The 18,981-nt window shown below is 62.0% G+C and overlaps 2 protein-coding genes across 4 annotated transcripts; one reads left to right on the top strand and one right to left on the bottom strand.

Moving 5' to 3' along the window:
* Nucleotides 1-10,343: 10,343 nt before the first annotated feature.
* On the bottom strand, nt 10,344-13,904 carry LOC136158434 (tryptase-2). Of its 2 annotated transcripts, none has more exons than XM_065920243.1 (6): nt 13,882-13,904; nt 12,597-12,651; nt 12,316-12,487; nt 11,943-12,208; nt 10,826-10,989; nt 10,344-10,707 (listed from the first exon to the last, which is right to left on the bottom strand). In XM_065920243.1, the coding sequence occupies exons 2-6, from the start codon at nt 12,649-12,651 to the stop codon at nt 10,543-10,545; spliced, it is 822 nt and encodes a 273-aa protein (XP_065776315.1). In that variant the 5' UTR covers nt 13,882-13,904; the 3' UTR covers nt 10,344-10,542. The 2 variants fall into 2 exon arrangements, with proteins under 2 accessions (XP_065776315.1, XP_065776314.1); XM_065920242.1 differs by lacking the exon at nt 13,882-13,904 and adding an exon at nt 12,821-12,864.
* Nucleotides 13,905-16,329: 2,425 nt separating this feature from the next.
* Nucleotides 16,330-18,289, top strand: LOC136158433 (tryptase-2-like). 2 transcript variants are annotated; one of them, XM_065920241.1, is made up of 6 exons: nt 16,330-16,369; nt 16,824-16,878; nt 16,988-17,159; nt 17,267-17,532; nt 17,657-17,688; nt 17,889-18,289. In XM_065920241.1, exons 2-6 carry the CDS (start codon nt 16,824-16,826, stop codon nt 18,051-18,053), a joined length of 690 nt encoding a protein of 229 aa, XP_065776313.1. In that variant the 5' UTR covers nt 16,330-16,369; the 3' UTR covers nt 18,054-18,289. The 2 variants fall into 2 exon arrangements, with proteins under 2 accessions (XP_065776313.1, XP_065776312.1); XM_065920240.1 differs by having other exon boundaries at nt 17,657-17,820; nt 17,889-18,280.
* Nucleotides 18,290-18,981: the final 692 nt, after the last annotated feature.

Here is an 18,981-nt window from a genome sequence, read left to right as displayed (position 1 = left end):
GCCTGAAGACTCCCAATCTTCTTCGCTCAGGGGCCCCTGGTGGTCCTGGGGAGCAGGCAGGGGTTCCAGAGGGGGGCACCGTGTGGAAGAGACATGCCGGCAGTCAGCTGTCTGTGACGTGAGCCTCATTAAACTGTGCAGAGCTGCTCCCAGGCTGTGTGTGTGTTTGACCTGACTGGGGTTGGGGTGGGGTATCTCTGGGCGGGCTCCCTGGGCACAATCGGAGGGGAGCAGGGTGGGCCCGCCTTCCGGGGCAGGCGTTCTCGGCTTCTCCCCCTCCCACCACCGCCATCTGTTGCCTGCTTCTCTGAGACCCTTGGCCTCAGTCCACACGTTCCCTCCCCACCCCTCCCCACCTGACACCCACACCAGGAGAATGGGGTCCCCATCGACATCGCTCACGACACCAGCTGTTTCTTACAGGATGAGTCTCGTGGGCCCCCTTGGACTCTGGGGTTCGGAGGTACATCCAGGTGACGCTGGAGGAGGAAGGGACCTGGGGTCTGTGGAGAGAGCCCTGGGGGGGCCCAGCGGGAGGGGTGTCCAGGTCCCTGTCTTCATGCTTCTTGGCCTCCAGCTGACCCCGCAGCCCGGCCCCTCAAGACCCATGTGTAGAGCCAGCCTTTCCTGAACAGAATGAGGTGTCTGTCCAGAGTGGATCCTGCCCCTCTCCCTGTGGGACCCAGGGCTCTGAGGATGAAGTTTGGGGCCCAGTATAGTGTTTGGGGTCCTAATTAGTTTTAAGTGGCTTGATCTCAAACTGAACACAACTGACTCCTAGTCCTTAAAAACAAACTGGGCAAAAAAAAAAAAAAAAAAAAAACAAACTGGGCAGATAGCTGATCATTTAGACTCTGTGCTGATTGGAGGACCTACACGTTTTTGTAGCAGCAATGACAGGAGCCTGATCGGTGAAATTGGATCCAAGGTCAATGGAACTAAGTGGTGATCACCCTAGGTGTCAGCGGGACAAGCTGATCTGTATGTCTTGATGATAGGCTGTGGGAATAATAATTGATCATTAAACTCTTTGACGCTTAAAAAAGTGAACCAACGGTTGGTTGTAAGGTGCTGTAGGATTTACAACCAAATCCTCAAGTGGAACACATTCTGTTGACCCAGGATGGAAGAAGTATTCACTTATTGGGATCTGGGGAAGTCGTTCCATCTTATACAAGATTGAGCTCCGATCTTACGCTAACTTAACTCTCAGCCTGTTGGTGGCCATCAAACACACATTGTGCACCTGCTCTAACTATTAAAGAAAAGGGCGCATTGGTCAGAATTAAGGAAAGGAAACACCTCCCTTCCTGGGACACCAAATGCCGGTGCTCCTTCTGTGATAAGCCTCCCTCCCAGGTGCCAGGACGGGCACTTGCTAATCTGTTTCCTGTCTCCTGCTGCAAGAGACCCACCCGGTCCTGCCCACTCTGTCGTGGTTGCACCCCCAGCCACCCCTCCTGCCTCAGGGTGACCCTGCGGCCTCCCGTCTGCAGGGTGAGAGGCTCCCAGCAGTTGCAGGGGGTGCCCAGCTGGAGCTCTGGCTGGGCCCGGTATGACATTCTGGGGACCTAGCGCCCTGGAGCACCTAGCAGCAAATCCTGAGTTTCCCCTGACTCTGTCCTCTGGCCTCAACCTAGGTCAGCCCAGAGGACCTGACCTCCTCTTCTTCCCAGAGTCGCTGCTTCAGCCCTGCCCTTGACCTTCTATTCTGTGTCAGGGCTCCCCTGACCCTGGAGGAGGCAGCAGGGAGATGCTGGTGTTGGTGGGGGGCAAGGGAGAGGGCCCCAGGCCTCTACCCGATTGAAGGCCACAAGGAGTGACCGGGACCAGGGCTGGGACTGACAAGGACGGCGTGGCTTCTCCGGGGGAGGTGTCCTGAGCCCTGAGGGCAGAGGGCTGGGCTGGGACCAGTGCCCTCCCTGGCGTGGCAGAGAACAGCAGGGATCTCAGCGTCGGCTCTGCCTTGAAGCCACAGCCCCCAGCTCGGTTCGCCTGTCCCAGAATTCATCACATGACACTGTGCGTGGTTCCAAAGGGAGTTTATCCAAGTCAAATGATTTTGACTTGGTGTCACACCCACCCCCGGACACCCATCCACCCACCCCCTTCTCCTGTGAGGCAGGCTCTGTTCTAGCCAGCTGCCACGTGAATGTGACCCGGGTGTGACATGACTGTCTCTTCTCTGGGGAGATGTTTGCTCCCCTGGGGACCACTCAGGTGAGGGACTGGCTCCCGCAGGGTCCGTCTCTGGGTGGGAACCAGTCCCAGCTGCCTGTAGGTGAGCAAAGCATCAGGGAGCCATCTCAATGGAGGTGACGCTTGGACCCCAGGACGGGAGTTGGGGCACGGTGGGAGCAAGACCCAAGCAGAGGGAAGGGGCAGAGGTTGGCAAGCTTTCCTGGGGTGCTCAGAGCAGGTCCCACGGTCCCCCAGAGGAGCCGCGGGCCCTGGCAGACGTGGTCCTCAGCCTGCACCTCCTCTCTCCCCCTTGGCAGGGGTGGGAGGTGGCCGGCCCCAGGGACGGGCCCCTCCCTTTTGCTGTCTTGCCCACTGTCCTCTTGGCTGAAGGGTCACAACAGCAGGTGCGGGCAGGGCAGCGACGGCCAAGGCACCCAGAGATGATGGAGGGACGCGGCTTCTGGGCCGGGCGCTCCCGGAATGTGCCCTCCTCCTCCGGTTTGCTTGGCGCCTAGACCAGGCAGACCCTTAAGGTCACCCGTTTCTACACTGCACGCCTGGGATCCTCCTGAATTTCAGCCTGCCGCAGGGCCCTTGCGGCAGTGGGCAGGGGGTTGGGGGGCATGTTTCTTGTCTACAGCCCGGCTTGGCAGGGAGGGAGCGAAGCGTGTTTCTGGGCTTGCCTAGGATCAGTCCTGGCCACCACCGGCTGCTGGACCCCGCTTCCCGAAACCTGTGTCGGATGGCACCAGGGCAGGAGGAGCTGGAGCTGTTGCCAGCCTTCGGCAGGGGGTCTCAGGAGGGCGAGGGGTGCAGGCCCCCACCTTCCCGGCCCGCCCAGACCTCCTGGGACTGTGGTGCTGTGGCCCCACAGTGGGTCCCTGGGATGAAGCAGTCTCTGGGCTGGGGTCTCCAGCACCCATGGTCTTTCCGGCGGGGGGGTTGCGAGCAGAGGCGCCCCGGCCCTGGGCAGTACTCTGGGCGGTGGCCCTGGGAGAGGTCGGGGCTGTGCCTGCCCTCCCAGGTGCTGGCGCTCAGTCTCTCTCCCTCCGCCCGCAGGGGTGGCTCCATCTGGCGTTCCTGGTGCCTTCCTTCCTGGGAGACAGAGGTGAGAGCCCAGGCAGGCATCCTGCAGCCCTAGAGCCCAGGCCCCAGCCCTGGGGGCAGGCTGCATCTCCTCGGGGTTGGGTGTTCTCCAGCAGGGAGGCAGAGCTCCGGCCACACGCATCCCGCTCACTTTGTAGTCCATCCTGGGCCCTCACATCCTCTAGCTTTTCTTCCCGGCTCCACCCCCGGGAAATATGTGTGGGGTCACTTCCAAGCCCACCAGTTTTTTTTTTCTTTTTCCAATTTTATTTTTTTTAACACCAAAAAGCATGTTGTGTTGGGGTGTAGCCAATTAACAAAGTTGTGATAGTTTCAGGTGAACACTGAGGGGACTCAGTCACACATACACGTGCATCCGTCCTTCCCCAAGCCCCCCTTCCAGTCAGGCTGGCGCGTAACATTGAGGGGAGTTCCCTGCGCTGTACAGGAGGTCTTTGTTGGTTATCCACTTTAAAGATAGCAGTGTGTGGACTTCCCTGGTGGCACAGTGGAAAAGAACCTGCCTGCCAACGCAGGGGACACAGGTTCGATTCCTGGTCCGGGAAGATTCCACATGCCTCGGAGCAACTAAGACTGGGTGCCACAACTACTAAGCCCGCACTTCAGAGCCTGATCTCTGCAGCAAGAGAAGCCACAACAGTGAGAAGCCTGAGCACCACAACTAGAGAAAGCCCTTGCACAGCAATGAAGATCCAGTGCAACCAGAAATAAATAAAATTATTTTAAAAAAAATAAAAAAATAAAGATAGTGTGTACGTGACCTGCCCAAAGTCCTTCCCTCGCCCTGCTCCCCCACACCCACCAGTGCTTGAAGGCTGTCACCTGTGCCTGGTGGGTCTGTGTGAGAAGCCTCAGCTCTGCTGCTTTTATAACTTATGAAGTCCTTCCTCGAGGCCGCTCAGCCAGCTCAGGAGCAGACAGAGACGCAGAACAGGGTGGAGCCGTCCTCACCCCCAGGCCTTCCCTCCGAAACCTCAGGACAACACCCAGGAGACCCTCCTCTCTTCCCAGCAGGGGGACTGAGGCTTCCCCGGTCTCCAGCCTGGGAGCCACTCAGCACCCACTGGGCCACTTGCGTCTGAATTGAGTAAAATTAGGTGAAAAGTTTAGTGACACAAACTGAGGTACCAAGCAGGCCCTTCACCCTGGAAAGTTCCAGGGAGCGGCTGCTTGTGGCTCAGGTTGGTCACAGGCAGGAGTCTAGAGCTGCAGTCAGGAGGGGAGCCACCTCGGGCCCCACCCTGGGCCCTGTTATTGCAGAGGGGCCACCTGGGGGCTGCTGGGCTGACTGTGATCGTGACCGTGACCATTCTCACCCACCTCTCGACCAGCGGGCGGCTTCGTCCCAGAGGCCTGCGTCATCGGGGGCCCCCTGCAGTGGCCCTGGCAGGTCAGCCTGAGAGATCAGGACCACCACGTCTGTGGGGGCAGTCTCATCAGCCTCTGGTGGGTGCTGACCACCACCCACTGCATCTGCAGGTGAGTCCCACTTCCCTCTTGCTGGGGCTGCGCGATGCCTCCGCCCCTGTTGCCCCAGGTTCTGTCCCTGGTCAGGGGACTAGATCCACACGCTGCAACTAGGAGCCAGTGCAGCCACATAAACAAAACTGAGTGTATGTATAAAAAAAGAATTCCTGCCTGTGTGAGTTTTTGCACACTGCTCTCTCCTCAGGGGACCCCGTCCTGACCCGTCTCAGGTCAGTGTCCTACCTGCTCGAGGGCTCAGCTCAGCTGTCCTCAAACACTGGGAGAGGGCCATCCACAACCCCCTGCCCCACAGAGAACAGCCTCCCCAGCTGCACCTGGAGCCCCTGAGCTCCAGCCGGCCGGCCGCCTGCCTGACTCCTGGCACAGAACCTGTCTGCCACCCACCACCAGCCTCAGCCTCTGCCGCACCGCTTGCCTCAATCTCCGCCTGGCCTGGGAACAGTGGGGTCCAGTCCTTTCTGCCCCCCGGCAGCAAGGCCCCGCCTCATGCAGGGCTCTGTACAAAGATAACCCCATGACTGGAGTGGACCCTGGAGTCTTTGTCCCCGCCCAGATGTGGCCAGCCCCGTGGGCCAGGGCTGAGCAGAGAGGGTCTGAATGAAGCCCCCAAGCGCATGGCCCTCACCCCCAGAAGCCAGTTCCGATGGCGCCGACGCCACCAGACTCTCTGTCCTCACAGCCTATCATGTCCCCCGCTTCCCCCACAACTCTGTGAGCCGGCAGGACCTGACCATCCAGCTGGGAGCATCTGTCCTGCACACTAGCCCCCCAGCCTGTCTCCGAGGCCGTGATCTGTGTCATCCGACACCCCTCCTTCAACGGGAACATGCCTGCTGAAGCTGGCTCGGCAGTGCCCTTTTCCCAAACCATCAGGCCCATCCCCCTGGCCTTGGCGGTCTCCTCCTTCCCACTGGGCATCCTCTGCTGGGTGACCGGCTGGGGGGATGTCAGGCAGGATGGTGGGTTAGGGGCGAGGGGCGGGGGCGGAAGGGGTGGCCCCGAGGTGGAGCAGGCTGCGTGCAGGGGTGACGGGTTACTCGCAGCCTCTCTGCGCGTCCCTGTCCCCGAGCGCCTCGTCCCACCTCCAGCTCACCTTGCTGCCCACTTGGGTCAGGCATCTGCTTCACCATGCAGGGCGGGGCTTACCCCCGAGGGGGCACGGCCCCACTCCCCGCGGGCTCCTCCTCCATCTCTGACGCCCAGTCTCCTGCAGTGGCCCTGCCCGGGCCCGCAGGCTACAGGAGGTGGACGCGCACACTGTCAGCCCGCAGAGCTACCACAGGCTCTCCTGCCCAGAGCCCGTCACCAAGGAGATGCTGTGTGCTGGCCACTTCCAGGGCCAGAAGGGCTTCTGCGAGGTCAGGCCCCCTGTTGGTGCTCCTGCCCCAGTCCTCCACGGGGCCCAGGGAGCCACTGGACCCCTCCGGGCCTGTTTCCTGCTAAGCACAGTGGGGTGAGAAAGCAGAGGCCCGTTCACAGGGAGTCTGTGACATGCCTGTTTCGTGCTTAGCCAGGCTTCCCAGGTCCCCTTTTGCCCTAAGTGACCCTGAGAGTCAGGCTGGGTCCTGGACTCAGGGCAGGGGAGACACATCACCATTTTGCTCCACGGGGTGGAGGACTTTGTCTCACCCCCGAGGTGGAATGGTGTCTGGTGGAGCCAGATCTCGATGGATGCTTGTTATAAGAATGAATCTGAAGTCAACCTGACAATAAATAGCCAGAGAACTCGGGCTCCAGCTGCCGTAGGGAGGTGTCGGGTGCTACAAAGACTCAGAGGGTCGGAATCCAGGCTCAAAGAGGCCACACGACTTGTAAGGGAGGTGGCGTGCATCAGGGGAAGCATCCAGGCTTGGAATAATAATAAAGTGACTGAGTCTCAGCGATGCTGTAACCTAGCTGTGTGACCTTTAGCAAGTTGCTTAACCTCTCTGAGCCTCAGAGGCCTCAAAAAAACAAAAAAGAGGCAGATAGAGCTGCTCTGCAGGGCTGTCAACAGGACAGATCAAGGATGGAGCTCCCGCCTGGCCGCCTGGAGCCCCAGAGAGCTTGCCTGTGTGCCCCCTCCCCTGTCCCGCACCCAGCCCCTCTCGGTCCCTGTGCTCCCCGAAGTCAGCCTCGGCCCGAGTGCACCCCGGACCTGTCTGTTCTTCCTGCGTCTTCCAGGGTGACTCTGGAGGACCCCTGGTCTGCCCGCTCTGGGACCAGCGCTGGGTGCGGGTGGCAGTGGTGAGCTTCTGTGGGGGCTGTGCTGAGCCAGCCACCCGGGCGTGTGCGCCAATCTCCGCCTGCCAGTCCTGGATCCGCACCATGTCCTCCTGCCGAGACACCTGCACGGGGGCTGACCCCTCCCCGGGGCATGGCCTGCCCTTCTCCTGTCATCTCTTCTGAGTTCCCTGTCTCTGTGGAGCCCTTCCCTTCTCTGCCTCGCTGTCCCACCTGTCCCTGCCTGTCCCCCTCTCCACCCTGACCCCCATGTAGCCAGAGGACAAGAGACGGCCAGGGCATGCAGGCGACTTGACTTGTTTAAGGCAAGGAGCTGGGCCAGGAGGGAAGCACAAGGTTGCTGGGCCCTGGGGGTGGCCTCGGGGACCCTGGAGGTCTGAGAGCCTGAGGGCAGCCAGCACCCTCACGCCAACATCAAATGCTTGGTAGCCTGCTCCTCTGGCCAGTTCATTTGAACTGTCATGGAGGTGGGGGCTGCAGGACCTCATGTCCTAAGCGGACATTCCCAGGGGGCTCTTGAGCCCCTGGTTTGGGGGTATCTTTGGCGGGAGAGGGGGCAGGCTGTGGATAGTGTTTGCTCTCAGAGCAGTGGCCTGGGGCTCACCCTGGTCTGGGAAGGCTATGTAACTGGCAGCGTCTCTTGTTTAAAAGGCAGGTAATGACTTTTTCATTTTTTTCGAGTCTCTCCATGAGTCTGGCTCTTCTCTGCACACGGACCCCTGCAGAGTGAGCCCAAGGCCTCCAGCGTAGGCGTGGCTGGGTGGGAGGGAAACAGGCCTGCCCCCAACGCTGGTTCCCGCCTTGTTCCACTGCAGGGACTTCCCCACCCAAACCGAATGGCTTGAACCATTCAGGCTGCAGGGTGTGAGCAGTGATGTGACTCCAGGTCACCCACGCCCTAGACCCCTGGTCCAAGTCTCACTGTCCAGCCACGAGGAGGGAGCAGAAAGCGCAGCGCACCTGCGTCCACGCACCAGGCCCTCACATCCTGGCTGGCAGCAAAGGAGGGGGTGGCCCTGAGTGGCTCTTGGTACAGACTGGGTCCAGGGAGCCCAACTGGGAAGGCGTTCCCAGCCTCTCTTCCTGCCTGCCCTCTGACCACGCCCCGGCTAGGAAGAGGGTCTGAAGGGACTTTCCTCTGTCCGGAGAGAGGCTGGAGCAGGCAGGGCCCCAGCTTCTGGGTGCAGACACGGCCGGAAGGGGCCTGGAGGGGGTCTTATGGCCCTGGAGTCACCTGGTGGAAACCTGCTTCCTGTCTGCGTCTCAGAGGCCACCTGTGTGGAGGACAGGCCCTGCTGCTGAGGCCTGTCCCGGTCTGGGAAGGCCTGTCCCCTCACTGGAGGAGTCCAGGATCATTGTCAAAAGCCTGCCAGGACCCCATCCCCCAGCAAACCTAAAACCTGTGGCAGAGAGCTTGGATTCCCGCAGCTGCACAGCTGGTCTGCCCTTGGGGTGCCATCCCTGGAAGAATGCCCTGAGAGCCCACATCTCTGCTGTCTGCTGTGTGGCCTGGGGAGCTCCCTCCTTCTGCAGGGAGGCAGGAAGGACCTGTCACCTCCCTTTGTCCCCATGTGGACACTGTCGCGTGGCAGCAAGTGGCCGACTCAGCAGGGCTAGGTCAGACCCCAAGCACCTTGGCTGCAAAGAATTTTGTCCCCAAATGGGCAGGGATTAGAGCCAGTGCCACCGCCTCCAGGAAGCCCTCCCTGGTTCCTGCTGGGCACACTGTCTCCCCTCCTCTATCCTCCAGGACCCTAGTCTTTGGACTTTCTCAGGAGGGTGTCATCCTCTATCCTCCAGGACTCTAGTCTTTGGACTTTCTCAGGAGGGTGTCATTTTGAGGCCTAGACTGAGCCCCATGGAGACAGCTCAGGCCCTGTGACTGGTGTCTCTGTGCCCACCCGTCCCCGGGTCCCGTGGGCCCCACCACAGATCAGATTGGCACAGCCCCAGCTACCCAGCCTGGGGAAGCCTCTTCCTAACCGTCCTCTGTCAGGCCAGGGCCTGATGACTGAGCTGATAAGGCCCCTGGGAGGGGCCAGGACTTTCCTGCCCACCTTCCTGCCCCAGGCCCCTGCCCAGCTCCTAAGTGCAGGCTGTGGGTCCTCCGAGATGCTTGAAGTCAGCGGCCCCTTCTTAGGTGTGGGGGAGCTGAGACATGGATGTGCTACATTTATGTTGCGACTAAGAGGGAGAATGAGCAGCTTCGACACCTCTCCCAGTGTGTGCCTTCAAGTCAGAGTCAGAAGTTGAGAGTCTGGCTGCAGACCCTGGGACTCTGCAAGGTGGACCCCAGTGCCCCTCGTCCCCCCAGCCTCGGCAGGGCCGCAGGGCCCGAGGTTGGCGGGGCAGGAAATGACTGGGAAACGCAAAGGCGGTCTTGCCTCCCTGGTTCTGGAACCTCACCTAATGTGGAAATCAGTCCTAGAGGATTAATGTCAAAGTATGTCCATACATGTGAGTGCACACATGTGTGTGCATGCGTGTATCTGTGTGTGCATGTGCAACAGTTCAAATCTTCAATCTGTAAGCACAAACACCTTCAACTTTACAAAGCCAACAAAAACAATTTTCAGCAACTGCGAAAGGGTTAATGCAGTCATTTCATCAAAAACCTCAAAATGACGGGAAGAACCTAAGGACTCCAAGCCTCCCTGCCCTAAGGCAAACCCCACACCCCAGCAATGACATAAATGCAGTCTATAAAGCGGAGCAGCCAAAGGATGCTACTCTTAACAATAATTTAAAATATTGAGTATTGATTATGCCTTTACTCCCTCAACGTAGTATGCATGTGTGCGTGCTAGGTGGCTCTAATCGTGTCTGACTCTTTGTAACCCCACAGACTACAGCCCACCAGGCTCCCCTGCCCATGGGATTCTCCAGGCAAGAATACTAGAGTGGGTTGCCGTGCCGTCCTCTGGGGATGGGACCTGCGTCTCTTACGTTCTGCATCGGCAGGCAGATTCTTTACCACTAGCGCCACCTGGCAAGCCCCACAATGTAGTATATGATACATTTTTTAAATATCTTGTGTATCACATATATTATATTATGTATCTTGCATCATGTTTACATTATTACACTTCAATGACATGATAGGTTAGGTCTCAAGCTTATTTCCAGGGAATGTCTCACATTGTGTCAAGGTGTTGGATTCAAAGAAAACCAGTGCACCACAGCCAGGTGGGTGCCTGGGGGTGGGGGACCCACAGAGACAGTGGCTGCACCCAGTCGGGTCTTTGGGCCCTCCCCTCCCTCAGCGACACCCAGTCAGAGACAGGCAAGATCCCTTCTGCTCTCCATGCTCTTTAATGAGTGTCAGCAGCCCTGAGCTGGGCGGGGAGGGGGCTGGGGCAGGGTGTGCAGGGCAGGGAGGGGTCAGCAGAGAGGGGTCAGCTGGGAGGGGGCTCACAGGGGGTGGGCAGCAGGGAGGGGGCCGGGGAAGGTGCAGGAAGGTCGCCTCCGCGGCCAGAAGCAGCGGTGTGGGGACAGAGGGGGCCGGCTCCTCCGCTGACCCGGATGGTGGCCTGGGGACCAGGCTCAGGGCCCCTGGGGGACGAACTGGTGGATCCAGTCCAGGTAGGAGGTGACGCGGGTGTAGATGCCCGGCCGATTGGGCTTCGCGCAGCCGTCGCCCCAGCTGACCACGCCCGCCTGCAGCCAGGTTCCATTCACCTTGCAGACCAGGGGCCCTCCGGAGTCGCCCTGCGGGGGGTGGGGGGGGAGGGCTCAGTGCGGCTGCGGGGGGCGGTGGGGGCTGCGGGGTGGGGGTGGGCTCAGGGCGGCTGCGCAGGGTGGTGGGGGCTGTGGGGGCGCTCCCCACCTGGCAGGAATCCCTCCTGCTGTCCCCGGCACACAGCATGTCCTCCCGCACGATGGGGACGCTGTCCCCCGTGTACAGGCCAGAGTGGTACTTCCTGTCACAGACACTGTTCTCCACAACGGGCACCTTCACCTGCTTCAGGGGGAACGGGGGCGGCAGGCGCCCTGCGGGGAGGGGGTGGAGGGAGGCAGACTTGGGCCAGGGGCTCAGCTCACCCCGTCCCGGATGACAGGGGTGGGGCGGGACCCCGGAGCCCTGCTGAGACCGCTTCTCAGAGGGTCTGCAGCTCTGCCAACGCGCAGCGGTGAGCGCTTCCCTCCCACTTCGAGGCTGCGAGGCTATGGGTGCTCGGCCTCATCTAAGGCCTGTTCAGGGAGGGGAAGGGCCGCGGTCCTGGGATTTGCAGAGCCCCAGTCTTCCTTCAGCTCCGCTGCCTCCAGGATGGGCTAGGTTCTGGGCACCACCCAGCTCTGCCTCTGGACCAGCCCCGGGCCCAGGACTCAGCTTGCCCTTCTGTGCCGGGGCGCTTGGGCAGCACGCCACCGTCGCCGCCGCCCTCGGCCGATCGCAGGAGCAAGGTCCTTTCGCAGGACGCCGAGCATAAAACACTGGGCAGCTGTTCACGCTGAGTGTTCCCAGGGCTGTGCTCTGAAGCGGGGGTCAAATGAGCACAAGCCCTTTACACAGGAGTGGAGGTGGTGTGCTGGAGGGGGTGCCCAATCGGCACTCAAGCTCTCCCACACCCCCGCAGGTGTCTGGTCTCCTGTGCATGGGCATAGCATGGAGATGCAAGCTGCCCAGCCCAACATTATCGTTAACCAGACGTTTCATGTGTCCGATTTTCCTCTTTCCTCTTAGCGTACCCATTAATACCAACTGCAGCTGTACCCATTTCGTGGCAGGGGAAACTGAGGCACAGAGGTGCTGAGGGACCTGCCCGACACCCCGAGAGTTTCGTCCATCTGTTGGGCTCTCGGCACACCAGGCCACTACCACCTCTCCTCTCCAGGGTCTCCACACTCTGGTTCCCTGATGGGCAGTGGGGACCTTGGTCCCCAGAGGAAACACCAGAGCCTGGGGCCTGGCCCCGCCCCATCCTGGGGTCCCCTACACTCACTTCCATTGTCCACATCGCCCCAGCCCGTCACCCAGCACTGCGTCCCCGGGGGGAAGGTCTCTGACGCAGGGGGCAGCGTGACCGGCTGGACGTGGCAGGAGACGCTCACGGGCTCGTCCAGCTCCAGCAGGGCGATGTCCGCCCCGTTCTCGGTTGTGTAGTAGTTGGGGTGGGGGATGACCCTGCTGATGGAGAGTAGCTGGTCCTGGTAATACAGGTGCTGCTCCCGCAGCTGGACCCTGAGGTATGAGGGGTCGCGGACTTCCCTGGGGACAGAGACGGGCCCCTACTCAGAGCTGAGCCACCCTCAGGGCACCCAGGAGCCTGGGTGGAGCCCCAGCGCACCCCACCCGCAGGCCCCCTGGAGACTCACGGTCCGACGCAGTGGGCCGCGGTCAGCACCCACTGGGGGTGGATCAAGGAGCCCCCGCACAGGTGCCTCCAGTACCTGCGGCTGACTCTCAGGCTCACCTGCCAGGGCCACCTGCTCCCAGGGGCATCCTGGCCCCCGACGATGCCCGCGCGCTGCAGGGCCTGGCCTGGGGCTGGAGCAGGAAGCCTTCAGCCCTGGGCTCCTCTGAACCCACCACCCACCCCTGGGCTTGTGAGGGTGGGGGAGGGCAGAGACCCCGTGGGCCCGGGGTCAGGACTCACCAGGGGCCACGGGGACCAGGCTCAGCAGGAGGGCCAGTGCCAGCAGAGGGAGCATCTGCAAGGAGCAGGGAGGGGTCCGGGGCTGCGGGGTCTGGGGGTGCAGGGTCCAGTGGCGTGGGCCCCTTGATCAGGGGGTCTGTCCAGGCCGGGGGTCTGGGGCCTCAGTGCTTGGCCACCCCGCTGCACAGTGACAGCCGATGTCGGGGTCCTACTGGGGGGCTCACCTTGGCAGGTCCAGGCTGCTCTTGCCCAGCCCGCTCTCTCTGCCCCTTTATCCTCACAGACAACCAGAGGGTCAGGGGAGGGGGCGGGCCCTCCGATCCATGGGAGTCGGGACGGAAGTGGATGACTCAGACCAGAGCGAGTCCATCTGGTCAGGAAGGGCCCTGCCGCCCCCGTCCACGCCGGCAGACCCGATTCCTCCATGTGGCCCCACATCTATCTCTGGCTGTTATCTGAGAATTAACTCTACCATCAGGGGAGCCGTGTTATCTGGGGATCTGAGTGCCATTCACATGGGACGGGCTGAGGGACGTGAAGGTGAGGGGACAGGAGAGGCCAGAGCCACCTTCCCTGGATGCTCCCCCCAGGCCCAGCACCCCGTCCCCTGCCTGCAGGCCAGGGTGAGCCCCATCCGTGTCCATCCACCCCGCCTCCTCAGTCTCCCCTGGTCATGCAGCCCATCTGCCCTCCTCAGCTCACGGCCTCCTGACCCCGGCCTCTCCCACGCCGCCATCCCTGTGGCACCCCCTGGGCCCTAGGGGAGCCCTGCCTTGCCCCCACTCTGCCGGGATGCCAGCCTGGCTCTGGGGCGCTCCTGTCCCTGACTGGCTCTCTCGCACGTCCTAAGGGTGTACCCAGCTTGATTTCTCATGTGAGTACACCTCAACACAGGCCGGGGCTGCCTGGGCCCCATCTCAGGCATCCCTCCAGCAGACCCTGGTCACTGATTCTCCTGCCCCCACACCAGGCCTCCTGAGCCCTGGGAGGGGCAGCCTGGGCTCCAGCTCTCCCCACCCTAGTGCCTCCCCCAAGGCCACTCTCCTAGGTGTGCAGCCCCCATGGGCTCAGAGCAGAGGAGCGCCTCTGTTGTCCTGATCCGTCAGCTGATCAAACGCGGAGCGGAGCACGGGCTGTTGGGCCAGGGCTCTGAGCCCAGGGCTGGTGGGGAGGAGACAAGCCTGTGCCCCCCATGGCCTCTGCCCCCCACCGCCGTGGATCATCAGGCAGCTCCCCACCCAACCCTGTGCCTCAGCTCCCCCACACCTAAGAGGGGGCCGCTGACCTTGAGCTTCCTGGAGGACCTGCAGCCTGTGCGTAGGAGCTGGGCAGGGGGCTGGGGCAGGAAGGAGGGGCAGGAAAGTCCCAGCCCTTCCCAGGGGCCTAATCAGCTCAGTCATCAGACCCTGGCCGGGCAGAGGACGGTTAGGAAGGGGCTGCCCCAGGCCGGGCAGCTGGGGCAGTGCCCATCTGATCTGCGGTGGGGCCCACAGGACCCGGAGATGGGTGGGCACAGAGATGCCAGTCACAAGGCTGAGCTGGGCCTCAAATCCTACTCTGCATTTCTTTTCTTTAATGTAATTTTTTAGAACAGGTTTAGATTTACAGAAAACTTTCCAAAACAGTGTAGATGCACCCATGTGCTCTGGTAACAATGACACTGAGGCTCCTGGGTGCTCCCAGGGACACAGCTAGGGAATCACACAGGGTCTCACGCGTGAGCACACACAGGCACACACACGTACACGTGGGCTGACGCATGAGCACATACGCGGGCTCATACCCCCTATGTCTACACTGAAGCCACCAGCTTTCCCCAACCCCAGCTCCACACCTCTGGGTTTACTGCAAGCCCCTCTCCTATGTCCTGCCTTCTCTGGTGGGTAAAACCCGGTTCTGCCCCTAATCCATCGACTTATTTGGTCAGTGTCCACGTGTCCATTACCCTCCCATCTCCATTAGCCTTGCCTGAACACAAGCCCTTTTGCTCCGGCTGGCACCCTCCTCTCTTTTCTGTAACACTAACCCCTTCTCGAGCGAGCGCCCACCCGACCACCCAGCTCAGAGGAAGGGGCAAGGGGAGGCAGTGGGCAGAGCCCGGGCGTCCCCGCATTTCAGAAGATGAGTGGCGGCAGCTCCTCCTCTCTGCACTTTCCCGATGAGTAAGAAGGTGCTTCTCGGTAGTACTTAACCTTTGAGCAAGCATCTACACAAGCTGCTGCCCCTTTAAATCGGTTGGGTGTCGCGTCTACACAAGCTGCTGCCCCTTTAAATCGGTTGGGTGTCGTCTGAGGGGAAGTAAGCCTCCTTCTCTCCTGGCTTTACCTGGCACTTGCTGGCACAGATATTCTTCTCAGCAGGTGGGTTACACTTTCGCTTTCTTAACAGTGTCCTTCAGAGCATAAGTTTTCAATTTGGCGAAGGCCAGTTTCTTCTGACTCAGAAACTCAAAACTCTGACTTCAGAAACTCATCAGGTTCTTCTGTTTCTCTTGGTGGCTTTTGAGTCCCCTCACCTTCCACAGGTCAGGATTTCCTGCTATAGTTGCTCTCCAGTGTTTCACAGTCTTAAAATGTCTACACTGAGGCCTCGGATCCACTTTGAACAGCTTCTCTGTGAGCACCAGGGCTCACCTCTCTTCCCACACAGGACACAGTTGTTGCAGAAACATGTGCTAGGAGGGCCCCCTCTCTGTCTCCTGAAAACAGGGGACTGTGTTTGTGAGTCTCTTTCTGGGCGACTCTCCTAACACTCTGGGCATCACCCTGCAGTCATGACACCTTCTCGCAGCCACTGCGGGAGCCTGGCAGGTCCCATGTGTGGGTGACTCCACAGCACGGGGCTACTACCCCGTTTCCCCTGCAGAGCTCCCCCTGACCCGAGCCTCCCCCGCTGCCCCAAAGACCACCAGCCAGGATGACCCGACCCAGAGGGCTGCCCCTGTTGGCCGGTTGGACGTGCTGCGTCCCTGGGACCCCAGGGAGGCCGGGCAGGTGAACCCAGGCTCGGGAAGTGGAGGATGGGGACTCCCCGGCTCTCTGGCCTCCTGGTCCTCACCCCATTCTGCCCTCAGAACGACCTAGTGGACCTCTGGTCAGCCAGCACCTGACTGCAGGTGAGCTGGGTGAGGGCTGTGGCCGTCCTGACTGACCCACATCACGGGCTCTCCAGGCTTCCTGCCCTCTGACCCTTGACCCATGACCCCTCCCCGGCAGGGAGAGCACAGGCCATAGGCTGGGCCAGGGTCAAGAACCACTGGGTCCAGCCCAGCTCAGTGTCTCCTCCTTGTGGGCACTGAGGCCACGGTCACAGGCAGGAGGGTCCGCAGACGCCAGCGCCCCAGGTCCAGCTGTGCTCCCCATGTCCTCTTCGGAGGTCCCAGCCCAGAGCCACAGCTGCAGTCAGACCTCCACTCTGAGACCGTGACCTGGTGCGTCGGGCAGGGGTGGCCAGTCAGCTGAGTCCTCCTCAGCCCGTCCCGTGCAGATGGCACTCAGATCCCCAGATAACACGGCTCCCCTGATGGTAGAGTTAATTCTCAGATAACAGCCAGAGATAGATGTGGGGCCACATGGAGGAATCGGGTCTGCCGGCGTGGACGGGGGCGGCAGGGCCCTTCCTGACCAGATGGACTCGCTCTGGCCTGAGTCATCCATTTCCGTCCCGACTCCCCTGGATCGGAGGGCCCGCCCCCTCCCCTGACCCTCTGGTTGTCTGTGAGGATAAAGGGGCAGAGAGAACGGGCTGGGCAAGAGCAGCCTGGACCTGCCAAGGTGAGCCCCCCAGTAGGACCCCGACATCGGCTGTCACTGTGCAGCGGGGTGGCCAAGTACTGAGGCCCCAGACCCCCGGCCTGGACAGACCCCCTGATCAAGGGGCCCATGCCACTGGACCCCAGACCCCAGGCCCCAGACCCCAGACCCAGACACCAGACCCCCAGACCCCACACCCCATAACCCCGGACCCCACACTCCCAGACCCCGCACCCCCAGACCCTAGAGCCCCAGCCCCTACACCAACTGACCTAAACCCCCAGACCCCAGACCCCATGCCCCCACACCCCCACACCCCAGACCCCCAGACCCAGACCCTAGACCCTGCACTCCCACAGCCCTGGACCCCAGACCCCCAGACCCCGCAGCCCAGACCCCACAACCCCGGACCCTAGACCCCCAGACCCCGCACCCCCAGACGCCGCAGCCCCGTACCCCTCCCTGCTCCTTGCAGATGCTCCCTCTGCTGGCACTGGCCCTCCTGCTGAGCCTGGTCTCCGTGGCCCCTGGTGAGTCCTGGCCCCGGGCCCACGGGGTCTCTGCCCTCCCCCACTCTCACAAGCCCAGGGGTGGGTGGTGGGTTCAGAGGAGCCCAGGGCTGAAGGCTTCCTGCTCCAGCCCCAGGCCAGGCCCTGCAGCGCGCGGGCATCGTCGGGGGCCAGGATGCCCCTGGGAGCAGGTGGCCCTGGCAGGTGAGCCTGAGAGTCAGCCGCAGGTACTGGAGGCACCTGTGCGGGGGCTCCTTGATCCACCCCCAGTGGGTGCTGACCGCGGCCCACTGCGTCGGACCGTGAGTCTCCAGGGGGCCTGCGGGTGGGGTGCGCTGGGGCTCCACCCAGGCTCCTGGGTGCCCTGAGGGTGGCTCAGCTCTGAGTAGGGGCCCGTCTCTGTCCCCAGGGAAGTCCGCGACCCCTCATACCTCAGGGTGCAGCTGCGGGAGCAGCACCTGTATTACCAGGACCAGCCACTCTCCATCAGCAGGGTCATCCCCCACCCCAACTACTACACAACCACGAATGGGGCGGACATCGCCCTGCTGGAGCTGGATGAGCCCGTGAGCGTCTCCTGCCACGTCCAGCCGGTCACGCTGCCCCCTGCGTCGGAGACCTTCCCCCCGGGGACGCAGTGCTGGGTGACGGGCTGGGGCGATGTGGACAATGGAAGTGAGTGTAGGGGACCCCAGGATGGGGCGGGGCCAGGCCCCAGGCTCTGGTGTTTCCTCTGGGGACTAGGGTCCCCACCATCTGCTCCCTCCTGATGCTGCCTCCCTCCACCCCCTCCCCGCAGAGCGCCTGCCGCCCCCGTTCCCCCTGAAGCAGGTGAAGGTGCCCGTCGTGGAGAACAGTGTCTGTGACAGGAAGTACCACTCTGGCCTGTACACGGGGGACAACGTCCCCATCGTGCGGGAGGACATGCTGTGTGCCGGGGACAGCAGGAGGAACCCCTGCCAGGTGGGTGAGCGCCCCCGCAGCCCCACTGCCCCCGCAGCCGCACTGAGCACCCCCCCCCCCACCCGCAGGGTGACTCCGGAGGGCCCCTGGTCTGCAAGGTGAATGGAACCTGGCTGCAGGCGGGCGTGGTCAGCTGGGGCGACGGCTGCGCGAAGCCCAATCGGCCGGGCATCTACACCCGCGTCACCTCCTACCTGGACTGGATCCACCAGTTCGTCCCCCAGGGGCCCTGAGCCTGGTCCCCAGGCCACCATCCGGGTCAGCGGAGGAGCCGGCCCCCTCTGTCCCCACACCGCTGCTTCTGGCCGCGGAGGCGACCTTCCTGCACCTTCCCCGGCCCCCTCCCTGCTGCCCACCCCCTGTGAGCCCCCTCCCAGCTGACCCCTCTCTGCTGACCCCTCCCTGCCCTGCACACCCTGCCCCAGCCTCCTCCCCGCCCAGCTCAGGGCGCAGGCAGGGGCTGCTGACACTCATTAAAGAGCATGGAGAGCAGATGGGGTCCTGCCTGTCTCTGCCTGCGGGTGTCACTGAGGGAGGGGAGGGCCCCAGGGCCCGGCTGGGTGCAGCCACTGTCTCTGTGGGTCCCCCACCCCTGGGCACCCACCTGGCTGTGGGGGTGGCCCTGCCCTGCCCCTCGAGCCCAGGGCCTCTTTCTTGCACCCTGGCTTGTCTTTTTGGTGAGGTAAAAAGTACCTTTCATGACAGGTAAAGCAACAGTCATTGAGATGATTCTCGGGGCCCCAGGTACCCAGCAATGAGTCAAGAACCAGATTATCATCCCCTATAGCCTTTCCCTGCCCCAGGGTCCTGTCCTAACAATCCGGACTATCCAGCCCAGCAGGCAACCCCTGGGAGGCCTGCCAGGTGAGCCCAGACTCTCAGCGGAGGATGGGGACTCCCTGGCATCCCCACCCTGTCCCCAGGGTGACCTCTGTTCCCAGGTGAGCTGGGTGAGGACTGTGGTCCATGTCCCTGCTTCTGCACAGAGCCTGGTCAACTGTCCTGCCCTCCTGTCCTCTAACCCTTGACCCATGACCCGTCCTTGGCACAGAGAGTGGGGCCCCCTGCCTGGGCCAGGGACAAGACCTACTGCAGCAGCCCTGGGTCCAGCCAGGTGCAGCGTCTTCTCCTTGTGGGGACTGAGGCCAACATCACAGGCAG

The sequence above is a fragment of the Muntiacus reevesi genome, chromosome 2, assembly GCF_963930625.1.
Source record: "Muntiacus reevesi chromosome 2, mMunRee1.1, whole genome shotgun sequence".
In the NCBI taxonomy this organism is placed as follows: domain Eukaryota; kingdom Metazoa; phylum Chordata; class Mammalia; order Artiodactyla; family Cervidae; genus Muntiacus; species Muntiacus reevesi.
Note: the sequence above shows the minus strand (reverse complement) of the source record. Positions and strands in the feature narration are given on the sequence as shown.

Excerpts from the sequence above, each read along its gene's own strand:
- LOC136158433 (XM_065920240.1), top strand. The coding sequence starts at position 16,824 with ATGCTCCCTCTGCTGGCACTGGCCCTCCTGCTGAGCCTGGTCTCCGTG. Across the intron at positions 16,879-16,987 it reads CCTGGTCTCCGTGGCCCCTG|CCCCAGGCCAGGCCCTGCAG; the intron begins GTGAGTCCTGGC and ends TTCCTGCTCCAG. Across the intron at positions 17,533-17,656 it reads GGGCGATGTGGACAATGGAA|AGCGCCTGCCGCCCCCGTTC; the intron begins GTGAGTGTAGGG and ends CCCTCCCCGCAG.
- LOC136158434 (XM_065920243.1), bottom strand. The coding sequence starts at position 12,651 with ATGCTCCCTCTGCTGGCACTGGCCCTCCTGCTGAGCCTGGTCCCCGTG. Across the intron at positions 12,488-12,596 it reads CCTGGTCCCCGTGGCCCCTG|CCCCAGGCCAGGCCCTGCAG; the intron begins GTGAGTCCTGAC and ends TTCCTGCTCCAG. Across the intron at positions 10,990-11,942 it reads GGGCGATGTGGACAATGGAA|GGCGCCTGCCGCCCCCGTTC; the intron begins GTGAGTGTAGGG and ends CCCTCCCCGCAG.